Source organism: Taudactylus pleione, unplaced genomic scaffold (assembly GCF_031769625.1).
Source record: "Taudactylus pleione unplaced genomic scaffold, aTauple2 ptg000273l, whole genome shotgun sequence".
NCBI lineage: Eukaryota > Metazoa > Chordata > Amphibia > Anura > Myobatrachidae > Taudactylus > Taudactylus pleione.
In genome coordinates, this window is record NW_028284675.1 from 1,891,231 (window position 1) to 1,904,343 (window position 13,113).

The 13,113-nt window shown below is 45.1% G+C and overlaps 1 protein-coding gene across 1 annotated transcript in view; it reads left to right on the forward strand.

The window, feature by feature from the left end:
* The window catches only part of LOC148513723 (tyrosine-protein phosphatase non-receptor type 9-like), a 91,356-nt gene that overhangs the window by 63,991 nt on the left and 14,252 nt on the right, over nucleotides 1-13,113 (forward strand). Inside the window, exon 9 of the mRNA XM_088481444.1 lies at nucleotides 4,802-4,871. Within this exon, the coding sequence (XP_088337570.1) occupies nucleotides 4,802-4,871 (70 nt within the window). The remainder of the gene's footprint in view (nucleotides 1-4,801; nucleotides 4,872-13,113) is intronic.

Consider the following 13,113-nt stretch of genomic DNA (forward strand, 5'->3'; position numbering starts at 1 on the left):
CTTGTATTTCCAAAACCAGGACCGGCTCGCTGAGCCCATTGCTGGTTGTGCTAAATACAGGGGACTCTATCTCTACATCTCGTCTCCTGTATTTACACAACCAGGACTAGCTCTGAAAAGTCCGGGGTTGGTTGTGATTTTAGGGGGGGAACCCAAGTAACATTTATTTATTTTTTTCGTTAATTTTGTAGCTTTTTACTGTGCATGCATCTGTGTCAATCATACCTGCTCATGATGAAATCGAAAGCATGAAGCCATTGTATTATTTTGGGGATTTTAAGTTGGATTGGTGTTCCTTTTCAAATCGAATCTTAGTACTGTAAATGTGGGATTCGTGTGTTGGTCTATTTAAAAGTTCTGACGTTTTTCCGATGTTCGATTTTGAGTGGTATTTGAGTGAAATTCGGTTTTATGTTCGATTTGATTTTACCTTTAGTAAATCTCCAAATGCAAAATCAAATGAAAATCTAATATAAAATCACACTGAAAACTTCAGCTGCATAAATTCTTGCTTTGTTGCCATATTTGTTATACAGGTTGAGTCTCCCATATCCAAAATGCTTCGGACCAGCAGTATTTTGGAAATCTGATTTTTCCCTATTTTGGAATGTTTGCATACACAATGAGATTTTCTAGGTCTAAGTCTGGATACATTTATGTTTCATATACACCTTATACACATAGCCTGAAGGTAATTTTATACAATATTTTAATTGTGTGCAATAAACATAGGGGTTAATCCAATGAGGTGTGAGTTGCTGTTTTGTCTTCGAATTCGAATAGCGTATTCATTTTACAATACCAATAGCAACTCGCACTGAACCAGTCAGAGAGAATTCACATTTTTTTCATTTGCGCCTGAGGGTGAGAGATGGAAAGGACAATCTTTATTTTAAGTTTAAAATGTCGGGACACCGTGCTGAATCCCTTGCCCCCTCCCTCCCCTTAATGACTACTTAGGCAGTTGAATGTTTCCGGTTAGTTTTAATTTATCCAATAATTAATTTTTGGGGTTAAAAAAAATGGACGCAAATTTCCGCAAAATCAACTTATTCTTTAGTTTAGGCGCCCCAAATTTAATTTGTTTTTTTTTTTATTGAAAAATATATATTTTTACTTTTTTTTTTTTTTCTAGCATCATTTTTTTTTTACATTTTCAAAGTGCCCTCAAAGTACCCCAAAATCACCCTTGTTCCTAGTTTTTCTTTTTTGTATTTTTCATTTCATTCATTTGAGCTTAAACGAATAAAGTGTATTTTTTAGAATTTTTGGCATTTAAAAAAAAAAACCCTAAATCAGACATTTCACACAATTAAACACCCTTCAGTACTTTCCTAATGCCCACAAACCGCTTTCTATATTGTCCTGCTAATGAAATTATCAATTTTGCGGGGTCAAGGATGGTCTCCCCACTTTTTCATGCACTTCACTCACACCGCATTTGGTAGTCAATTTGCAAACCTCCGCTTTGAGTACTGTGAATAGGCATTCTTAATTGGATTGGAGAATTCGTCGAAAGTCGTTGAGTTTCATGAAACAAACTCTTAATTCGCACCTAATTGGATTGAGCCCATAGTTTGTGTATATTTACCATTAGAAAGCAAAGTTGTCACTATCTCAATTGCGCTGAAAAAAAATCCGTATGTCGGAATATTTGAATATAGGAGACTCAACCTGTAGATTGTATGGCTTTTTTTTTTTTTTCTTTATTTAGAAAGCTCACAGAAAAAAAACCATGGAAAGACACAAATATAATAGACATTACAAATGTTTGCTGATGGTATTACAGATGTTTCTTTGTCATTGATTCAATGTAGCTTCTTTTTGAGATTAAGAATAATATGCGGACCTTTTGAAGGTTAGAGGGCCTTCCCCAATGCTAATTGTCGAATACTGATATAGATCATACTACATATTGGACATTACACTGTGTCATCACATACTTATCTCATACAAATGGTATTTGTGTTTTAGCAACTTTTTATTTTAATCAACACGTCACTTCACCTGTGTAAATGTGAGGATGAGATGTACATTTGGGAGACAGAAGAGTAGGCCAGGTTCAAAAGCTACTAAGCAAGTAATTGTTCAGCTTCATATTGATTTATTTAAACAAATACTGAAATGTTCTACAATTTCAGAGCAGCAAATAATTAATGTGGCTGTACGTATCGCTATCTATCTCTAGGGCCTTTTTATCTCCATAAATGGTAACTTATTTTGGGATGTAGGTGTAATGTTTATTGGGTATGAAATTAGATATAATTTCACGGAAATAATGTATGCGCTTAAAATAAAAAATAGGCAGGCACTAGCAGGCAACAATTATTAAATAATTTTAATTGGGATGTAGTTTGGAAGCAGACGGTCTAAATTCCGACCGCCGGCGTCCAGACGTTCTAATCCCGGCGTGGGACTAATGACAGGCGTCTGTCATTAACCAGACGCCGGAAGACCGACGCCCGGCATCGTGTCTTTATGCTTTATTTTCGGCTTTTTACTTTTTTTACCGAATATTTTGTTTTGTTAACTGTGATAAATCCATTGAAGAAATGTATGCTCTTTATTTGTCTTATCCAATTGATATTATGTGTTGTATTGATTGTGTTAAAATTGCTTTTGAGTCAATAAAACACACTTAAAAAAAAAAAAAAAAAGCTAGGCACATTTTCTTTGGCAAAAGCGAACAATAAAATATATAAAATGGTCAGTTTTTTTCATCACATTTTTTTGGGTAAGTTGCCTGTTGCCAGATCATACGATGCTTTGCTGCATAGTTTCTTCTGCAGTTTTTATTTTCATCGCCACCCTATGTGCTTAATCCGTGTTCTTTATCTTCGCTTTGATCTAATAAGCTGTCTCCTACAGGCCACATGGCAGGAATGTTGAGATGCAGAGGAAGCTGGCCTGGGAGCAGGAATAGTGCAGTCTGATGAGCTTGAATGTAAGGGGTATATTTACTAAAGGTCGATTTGACTGATGATAATCGATCATCATCAATGTTGTGTTTCTGGGGCTAAGGGGTCTTTGTACTAATAATCGCGGACCAGCCGCAATTATTATCTAATTATTTTGCTGGGGATATTTTAATTTTTAATGAAAATATCCCAGCTATGTACAAAGGGGAACTCGCAGGGACAGCGCTTGCGGTAATCCCTGTCCCTGAAAGTTATATCCCCAGCAAATTGTAGAAGTCTTTCACAGAAGTAAAAGACCTCCCCCGGGAAAGCTGACACTGCGCATGCACACAGTGTCAGCTTCTGGAACCGAAAGGAGATCTCCTGCACTTTTAGCCTCCATAGGTTTACATCATCTGAACTAACAGGGCCAAACTCCGAGACACTTTGCTTTTTGGAGTTTGGTGTATAGGGGTAAGATCGTAGTCCCCATTGATAATAATGGGCACTGCGATCTGCGAAATCTCCTGCATTGTGCCATTAGTACATAGCTACAATACATAAAATTCTGCAGAAACTGCAGTTTCTACATAATTTTATGCAAAAAGAAGGCTTGATACATACCCCCTAAATCTCACATTTACTAACAATTTTTGATTTGCTCTTTTTAAGTGTTAGTAAATGTGTGATTTATGGGCCTATGTAAAGCTGTGAGAGTGATAAAATTGAGAGAGTACTAACCAATCAGCTTCCAATTTACTTTTTGCAGACTGTTTAAAAAAATGATAGGAGCTGATTGGTTAGCACTTTATCGCTCACAATTTTATCACTCTCACAGCTTTGATACATAGGCCCTTTAGCCCCATAAACACAACATAGATGTTGATTGATTTTCATCTATTTTAATTTGATCAAAAGCAAATAAAATGGACCTTTAGTAAATATACCTCTAGTGTTGATATCTTGCTCCTAGATTGCCTTCTCTATAGATATCAGCGGTGTAGGCCAAGGAGAGAATAAAGTGACAGATGAACACAATATTTTTGGTAACTACATGATGCAGGTGTAACTGCCTAGTAAAACAATTAAGTGAAATCAGGATTCCTTGTGGCAAGTCTTCTTTAAATGATCGTTTACAAGCTTGTACTGACAGTGTTTATTGTAAACTTTCCTAGATGTGTAAATGATTATTTTGAATATATGGACATCCATTGAAAGGCACATTTGTCGTTTTGTTGGAAGTGCTAGCTACTCCCAAGATTTGCACTTCAAAAAAGGGGATATAGAGATCCTAATTCTGCAGTTCAATTAAAAAAAATCTACTTACCACACTTTCATTCATTTTACTTTCAGAAATATATTTAACAAGCTAGCCACAAGATGGAGCTACATATTAGAACATGTCTGCAAACTGAAGTTTCTGTAGGATTCACAATATGTCTTGCATAAACAGGCAGATCTATAAAAACTGCAAGCCCTTGTCCTTGCTCCCTGCCCGCACAGCTGGTCCATTGAAATGTTATTGACCATCTCCTCTTATACTCATGGCTCTATGAAAGGGGCGATGCTTTGACCAAGCAGCCTGTGGAAGTCCTCTTTTGCTCTACCAATAAACTTGTTTGCCATACATAAAAGCTCAGTATTTAGTTTTTTACTTAAACCTAATGCTGACTGCACTAAAATACAAAACTATGTTTATATTGCTCTTTAGTAAAGATGACATTACATGCTAAGATAACATCTTACAAGATAGTATGATCTGTCAGAATTATTAAACATATCAGTATTTTTGGAATTATAGCTGATACTGACGCTATTAAGCAAAGTAAGTAATTAGATGTTTGTGATGAAAGGCTTTATGCATATTTTTAGAATTCAACTTCTTAAACCTTTTACTTTTATAGACCACAGACTATGTTAATGCCAGTTTTATGGATGGATATAAAAGAAAATATGCCTATATTGCCACACAAGGTAAGATGCCTTCATTACATCTGCAACGACTATAGCTTTTTCAATAGAGAAACTACCTTAGAGACCTTTGTCCAAATTGGTAACTTTTAAAGCTATTGCAAATTGCAGTATTTCCATTTGCGGTACAGTGTAATATTAAACATGAATAAGTGCTTCTCTTTCTTAATGAAAGAACAAATAAACAGACAACAGTTTGGAAATTCTTATGAAGTTTGTACGTCTCCTAGTAGAATTTCGTTATTTTGTAACAAATGTGACTGAGGAAAAATGCCTTTCATCATAACTAACCTCAAATGACTTTTATTTCTGAGAAACACACTCAATTGTAATGGTGCGTATACATGGTACGATAAAAATGCACGATATGAACAATAAAGATATCGTTCCGATCGTTCCTTTTTTTTTGTGCTTTCCAACCCTCAAACGACCAGCGATGCGCGGGCACGTATGGATGATAACGATATCGACCATCGCCCGTGCATGCAGGCCAACGTGGTGGATATCGTCCAGCTTGTCGTTGGTGGTGTGCTGGATGATCAATCATGCCGGAACACCAGGGAGGTCAGCGATCTAGTTATCGCTCGTACCGTCTGTACGCACCATTATGGTGACTTCACAAAAAAAGTATTGTGGTTGATTGAAACGGAATACATTTCTTCTTCACGGTCCATAGGCTCCACAGGGAGACCTTGGGGTATAGGTTATGGCTTCGACATCCAGGCACCACACAGTTAATTTTTCTCTCCCAGGATGCACCGGGCCCCTCTCCCTATACCCCGAGCCAGAGGCACCTCGTTTTCGTTTGGTGCCCGGCCGGAGTCGGCTCACTGTAACGCAGTGCGGGCTGTTTCACAGCCCCAGAAGAATTTTCTTATTTTTAACAAGAAATAACTTAAAACAGGCAGCGCCGGACTGTCCATCGGGCGTCCGCACTGCCGCTCAGTCACCCCGCGGGCCGCGACCCCAGTACTGATCTGGGGATGGCGGCGGGACCCCGAGTCCTGTGTTAGCCAGTCCTCGCAGGACTTCCTGACTGCAGCCGGATGTACGGAGAGCAGGTAAGGCGGATCACCGCTTGCGGTGATCCGCATGTTGCAGTCCTTTCCCCCGGGTCTCAGGGGGCAGACCGGGGATGACGGCAAGTGGAGCCAGGCCACCAGTACCCCTGCACTTCCACTAGACCACCAGGGACCTTATGCTGCGCGGGAACCAGCAACCCAGGGGTTAAATGCCGGCCAGGGGAGGCCGCTTTCCCTGTTACATTTTATGTGACTTCTGCTAGCGCTGTCTGCATCTTTTTTTTCCATTATTGTCAAGTATATTACTATACCTTTCCTCATTTCTCCTGCCCTTACAGTACTGGTTGTTGTCAGGGTGATTATATTACCTCACATTTATAAGAAATATATTTGTGTGATTGGTCACATACCAAGTACTTTTCCTCAGCCATTATGTCTGACAATGTGGATGATGTGCACACTGCTGCGCCCACTCTGCGGTCATGTAAGAGTTGTGCTGCAGGTTTGGGTGAGGGAGACATGGTGCAGGATGGATTATGTGTCAAGTGTTATAGTCCTCCAGGCCCCTCTGTTGTCTCAGTGCTGGTGCAAGAATCCCCTTGGGCTTCATTTGCTCAGGCACTCATGTCCATGGCAGGACATTGGGCGGTACCCATTGCTTTTCCCCCTATGGGTTTCCCGTAGCAGTCTGTTTTTCCCTCACAGGAACTGCCTCTACAGGTTGATACAGTGCAGGCATCATCTGTACCTGCACCATCGATGGATGCTCTGTCTACCACAGCACAGAACCTGGCAGCCACATTTACTGCCCTCCAGGCTATGTTACAGGGTGATAATTTTCCTAGACCTGCTAAACGACGTATGACGTAGTCTCCGTCCACGTTATATGACTGACACTGATGACGGAGAAGTTGTTGTCTCTGACTCGGAAACCTCCTCTCAGGAAGTGGAGTTTAGGTCAGATCAATATTCAAGCTCTAATTAGGGCGGTACATGCAGCCTTAGTTATAGAGGAGGACGAACCACCAGCTCCTCTGTCCAAACATGCTTTATTCAAAGATATAATGGTTTCTTCTGGCGTTCACCTGGAAAGAGATAACAGCCTCAAAGACGTCTGGCCTTCTGTTACCCCTTTCCAGAGGAACACTGTTCCAAATGGGAAACACCCCCTGCGGTGGATTCTCATGTTACGCGCTTAATCAAAAGTGCTTCTATGCCGTCCATATCTTCCCTAAATGATGCTATGGATAGGAAGGTAGAGGTTTGCCCAAATCTATGTACTCTCTGTCCCAGGAGCAGCCGCTAGGCCGGCCATGGCTATCTCATGGGTGACCAGGGCCATGGAATTTTGGACAGACTCCTTGGAGGATTCCTTTTCTACGGATGTTCCTGTAGATCAGGTAACACGTGTAGGTAACCTCCGTGATGCGGCTGCATATATTAATGAGGCTACTGTGGATGTCAGCTTCTTGACTTCCAGGATTTCTGCTGCTGTGGTGTCAGCTTGACGTTCCTTGTGGCTGCGCTCCTGGAGAGCGGACGCTGATTCCAATAAGGGTTTGGAAGGTCTTCCTTATAATGGTAATATTTTGTTTGGGCCTGTTTTAGACAAGATTGTTGACACATTGGCAGTGGCTAAGTCTGCGTGTCTGCCTTCTGCACCTATGCCTTCAGGGGCTCGGGCTTTGTCCTTTCGGGCCAATCAGCCCCAAGGAAAGCCTAAGGGTCAGCGTCGACAAAAAGGCTACCAGACCCAGGAAACAGGCATGGAGTGCTCGACGTCCGGCTTCCAAGTCCGAGGCTAAGCTGTCAGCCTGACGGGGCAGGCCTCACCCTGGGGGATCCCAGGGTGGCAGGCTGACTACTTCAATTTGCCCAGTACTGGTGTCAAACCACCACGGGTACTTGGGTAAGAGAAGTGGTCTCAAGGGTATGCCCTTTCATTTTGCAGAAGACCTCCCCACCAGTTTTTCTGCATAGGCCCTCCTTCAGACAAGGAAGGCCTTACAGATCCAGAAAACCATACAATCCTTGCTCCAAGCAGGGGTCATAGTGCCGGTCCCGTTAGAAACCGAACGGCTCTCATCGGCCTATCCTCAATCTCAAGTCCCTGAACAGGTTCCTCAGGGTACCTTGATTCAGGATGGAAACCCTACGCTCCATCATACTGGCTATGGAGCCTGGGGATTTTATAGTATCACTGGATATTCAGGATGCATACCTGCATGTACCAATTACACCCTCTCACCATCTCCGATTTGCTATACAACAGTATTTCCAGTTTCGGGCTCTGCCTTTTGGCCTATCTACTGCACCTCGGGTGTTTAACAAGGTTATGGCTATCATGGCGACCCATCTGCGGGGACAGGGTGTCCGACTGCTACGATACCTGGACGACCTCCTGTTGTTAGCAGGGTCTCCAGAAGTACTTGACCAACTTCTGCAGCTTACAATTTCTGTTCTACAGACTCACAGGTGGTTAATCAATTGGAAGAAGTCATCACTGATTCCATCAAAAAGGATGCTCCATCTGGGAGCACTGTTGGATTCCCAGTAGCAGAGGATTTTTCTAACAACAGAAAAGATCTCCAATTTGTAGACACGAGTATGCAGATGTCTCCACAGTCACCGGGTGTCAATCGACTCAGCGATGCAGGTTCGGGATCTATGGTGTCGACATTTGACATGGTGGAGTATGCCCAGTTCCATTCCAGGCCTATGCAGAAACTGATCCCCTCCAGGTGGAATGGGTTACCCCATCCGATAAAAGCACAGACAATGGTGCTATCTCCGGAGGTACTTCTATCCTTATCCTGGTGGTTAAAGATGGATCACCTCACCAAAGGGACGCCCCTTTTGGATTCCAGACTGGATAATTCTGACGACTGATGCCAGTCTCAGGGGTTGGGGCGCAGTGACAGGTCAACACTCTTTTCACGGTCGTTGGACAGCAGAGGAATCTGCCCTGCCAATCAACATATTGGAGCTTCGGGTGGTCTTCAGGGCCCTCCAGCTAGCCAAATTCATACTTCACGGAAAACCCGTTCAGGTTCATTCAGACAACGCCATGACGGTGGCTTACCTCAACCTTCAAGGAGGAACTCTAAGTCAGGCGGCAATGACAGAGGTATCACGCATTCTGACATGAACGGAAGGCCATCTCCCAGCCATATCGGCAGTGTTCATTCCGGGAGTTCTCAATTGGAAAGCAGACTTCCTCAGCCGTCACAACGTGCATCCAGGGGAATGGTCTTTCAACAAGAGGTGTTTTAACTCCTAGTGGACAAGTGGGGTCTTCCAGAAGTGGACCTCATGGCCTCTAGACTCAATCACAAGCTGCCAAGATACTTGTCCAGGACAAGAGATGCCGGGGCACTCCTGGTCGACACTCTGTCAGTAAAGTGGACCTTCCAGTTTGTGTACCTGTTTCATCCAGTCTCCCTTCTTCCTCGGGTCATTCGGAAGTTCAAGCAAGAGGGAGGAATGGTCCTGCTAGTGGCCCAGATGGCATTGGTACTCAGATCTTCAGATCTCCATCGACACTCCGTTGCTGTTGCCTCAACGTCCGGACCTGTTGTCTCAGGGTCATTGCCTTTACCCGGACCTGGGTCAACTGTCTTTGACGGGTGGCTCTTGAGACTTCCATCTTAAGGTCCAAAGGTTTCTCCAGCTCTGTGGTCAGTACCATGCTCAGAGCACGTAAACCAGCCTCTGCTCGAATATATCAGAGTGTGGCATACCTATTTTCAGTGGTGTCGTCCCAGAGCTTATGACCCTCTGGTATTTAGGATACCTAGGATTTTGGCTTTTCTTCAAGCGGGTTTGGATCTTGGTCTCCGCTTAGAGCCGAAATATGCACCTTCAGTTTGGTTTCAACGTAGGATTGCTCCTCTACCGGATATTCGTACTCTCCTGCAAGTTGTCTTCTGGATTCAGCCTCCCTTTGCCCCCCCCCCCCCCCCTCTCCCCCCATGTCCCCTTGGGATTTGGCTGCTGTCCTTAAGGCTCTCCAGAGCCCTCCGTTTGAACCGCTGGCCTTAGTGGATCTCAAATGGTTGACAGCTAAGACTGTTTTTCTTCTTGCCATAGCTTTGGCCAGAAGGGTGTCAGACTTAGCGATGCTCTCCTGTCGCTCCCCATTTCTGATTTTTCACCAGGGCAGGGCGGTTCTTTGGACTCGCCCTGGGTTCCTTCCTAAGAAGGTGGTCTCTACTTTCCACATTAAAGAGGAAATTTTTGACAGCCTTTCAATCCCCAGACCTCTCTGCAGGTGAGGCCTCATTGGATGTGGTACGTGCTCTCAGGATTTATGTGGACTGTACCAGTTCCCTTCAGAAATCAGACTCCTTGTTTGTCCTCTACGGTTTTTACAAGAAGGGATGGCCAGCCAATAAACAGACATTGGCTAGGTGGATTCTTATGACGATATCTGAGGCTTACACTCAAGAGGGCCTTCCTGTTCCGCCTTCTGTTACTGCTGATTCTACTCGGTCTGTGGATTCATCATGGGCAGTTCGCCGTGGTGCTTCGGCTGTTCAGCTTTGTAAGGCGGCCACGTGGTCTTCTGTCCAGACCTTTTAAAGGTTCTATGCATTTGATACCCTTGCCTCTCAGGATGCTTCCTTTGGGCGCCGGATTCTCCTGTCAGCTCTGGAGCGTCTCCACCCTTAAAGGACTGCTTTGGGACATCCCCAAGGTCTCCCTGTGGAGCCTGTGGGCCCTGAAGAAGAAAATGAGAGATATGGTAAGAACTTACCTTTTATCTCTTTCTTCGAAGTCCATAGGGTCCACAGAGCACCCACCCTGACGCTCCTAGCTTAAGATGGGATTCGCTCTGGTTGCCGGTTTTTCCGTCTCCTATGTGAGCATATGATTCCTGTGTTTTCCAGACTTCCTTCTCTCTTTTATCCTCCTCCGGCCTTTGGCTTATTACGAACTGAGGTGTCTCTGGCGGGGTATAGGGAGAGTGGCCCGGTGCATCCTGGGAGGGAAAAATTAACTGCGTGGTGCCCGGATGTCCAATCCATCACCTATACCTCAAGGTCTCCCTGTGGACCCTATGGACTTTGAAGACAGAGACATAACAAAGGTAAGTTCTTACCATATCTCTAATTTTCCCTTTATCTGGATAACATCAACATATTTCACAGCTCTAGACACTCAGAACTCCCACAAACACTAAGGCATGTATAATAAGTTGAGTATTTGGAAGCAACCCACATGCACAAAGGAAGAATATAAATAGTCCATGTAGATAGTGCCTTGGTCTTAAACCCAGTGCCCCAAGTGCAGTAATGCTCACAATTGAACCGCTAAGCCCCCCCCCTCCCCTCAATATAGATAACATAGTCTAGTCTGTACATTTACTATGCTCTGCTTTTTAAATTTGCCAGGTCTTCAGAGGTTTGGGACTCTGGATTTAAAGGGATGAGTAACAGGATCCTGGCGGTCAGAATCCCAACGCCGGCATCCCGACAGGGTTAGAATATCAACACTTGTCAGTCAGTATTCTAACCCTCCCCCTCAGCTTGGGTGACATGTCCAAATTTCAGTCCGTGCAACATCTACATGCCAGACTTTTTAAAACCAAACAATTTGTTAATACAGTGTGGCTGCATATTCGATGGCATGTGCAATATGTTGTAACCTCATTCATTTCATGGATGTGTTTTTATATGTTACAAAGGGTTGGATACGGGATGCCAGCGCTCGGGATCCCGGCGGTCAGAATTCTGACGCCAGCATCCCGACAGGGTTAGAATACCGACACTTTCTACTTCAGGGTCCATAGGGGGTCCACAGGGTTGACCTTGGGGTTATAGCTGGAACAGGATCCATGGGCACCACACAGTTAAGCTTTTAGCTCCCAGGATGCACTTGGGTCCTCCTCTATACCCCGCCCCCGAGCCACAGGCACCTCAGTGTAAGCTGGTGCCCGGCCGGAGTCGGTCACCGCGCAGGGGGGCTGCAGGAGCAGCCCCCAGAAGCTTTTTATTTTAAGTTAAATTTTATTTATTTTTAATCTTTTTACTACAGACGGCAGCGAAGGGCTGTCTGTACAGACGCCCACGCTGCCGCTCTGATCCCCGACTGGCGCCGCGACGCCAGTACTGATCTGGGGATCGCGGCGGGAGGACAGAGTCCGTACTAGCCGGACTCTGTCTACCTCCCAGGACTGCTGCCGGAGTCGCCGGGGATTCAGGTAAGCCGCGTGTCGCTGGCTAGCGGCGGCGCGCGGAATGCCTTAAATGCAGTCCTTTAGCCTCCGGTCCGGGGGACAGACCGGAGGCTGCTGGCAGTGGCGGCGGGCCCCCCCATAACCTGTGGGACCACTAGACCACCAGGGATAACCGGCAAGCGGGAAGCCAGCATCCCTGGGGTTAATGGCCAGCCAGGGGAGGAAGCCTTCCCTGTCAGCGGCTCCTCCCCTCAGCTCAGCGCGCCTTTCAGCACGCAGTCTGGCGTCGCTGAGCTGCAGATTCCTCGGCCACTCCTCCTCTGAGGTCTCCAGCGGCCATTTTCCCAGTGGCAGCGCAGATCTCAGGGAGCACGCGGACCGGTCCCCCTGTGTACCTCTCCCCTGATTAAGGACAGCGTACACAGCACTATAGCCCTCCCAGACACTGAATCTGGGCAGGTTGATTGTAGTGTAAAGGTGCAGTGAGTATATCTTCCTGCATGGTATGTGACTTTTTGCTAGTGCTGCCTGTCTGTGCTTATTTTCCGCTTACTGTCAGCTTATACCTATCCCTTTACTTCTCCTACAAGCCCTGCAGGTGTGTGGGGGAGGGGCGTTTCTACTGACCTCACTTATATAGATCACGTATTTGTGAGGTCCGTCACATACAGTTGTGTGCTACTCAGTGCCATATTGTGGGCTGTTGTTCAGCACACCGGTGAATGCGTTTTACTTCTACCCTGGTGCCAGATATATAATATATTCTGTCATGTCAGACGAGGAGGTTGAGCGCTCAGTGGCTCCGGTGTTGGCCTCCTGCGGACGCTGTTCTGCAGGAGTAGATAGGGAGGATTTGTCACAGGATGGCCTGTGTAGTCGATGCCAGGTGGCTCCTGGTCCATCCAGACCTTCTCTGACGCAGGAACCACCGTGGGCGATGTTTTCTCAAGTGCTGGTGTCTATTGCGGACCGTCTGTCGGTCCCGACTGCTCTCCCTACTAGGGCGGTGCCCCAGCCGACCATCCCCCATTCCCCGGGTGTCCCG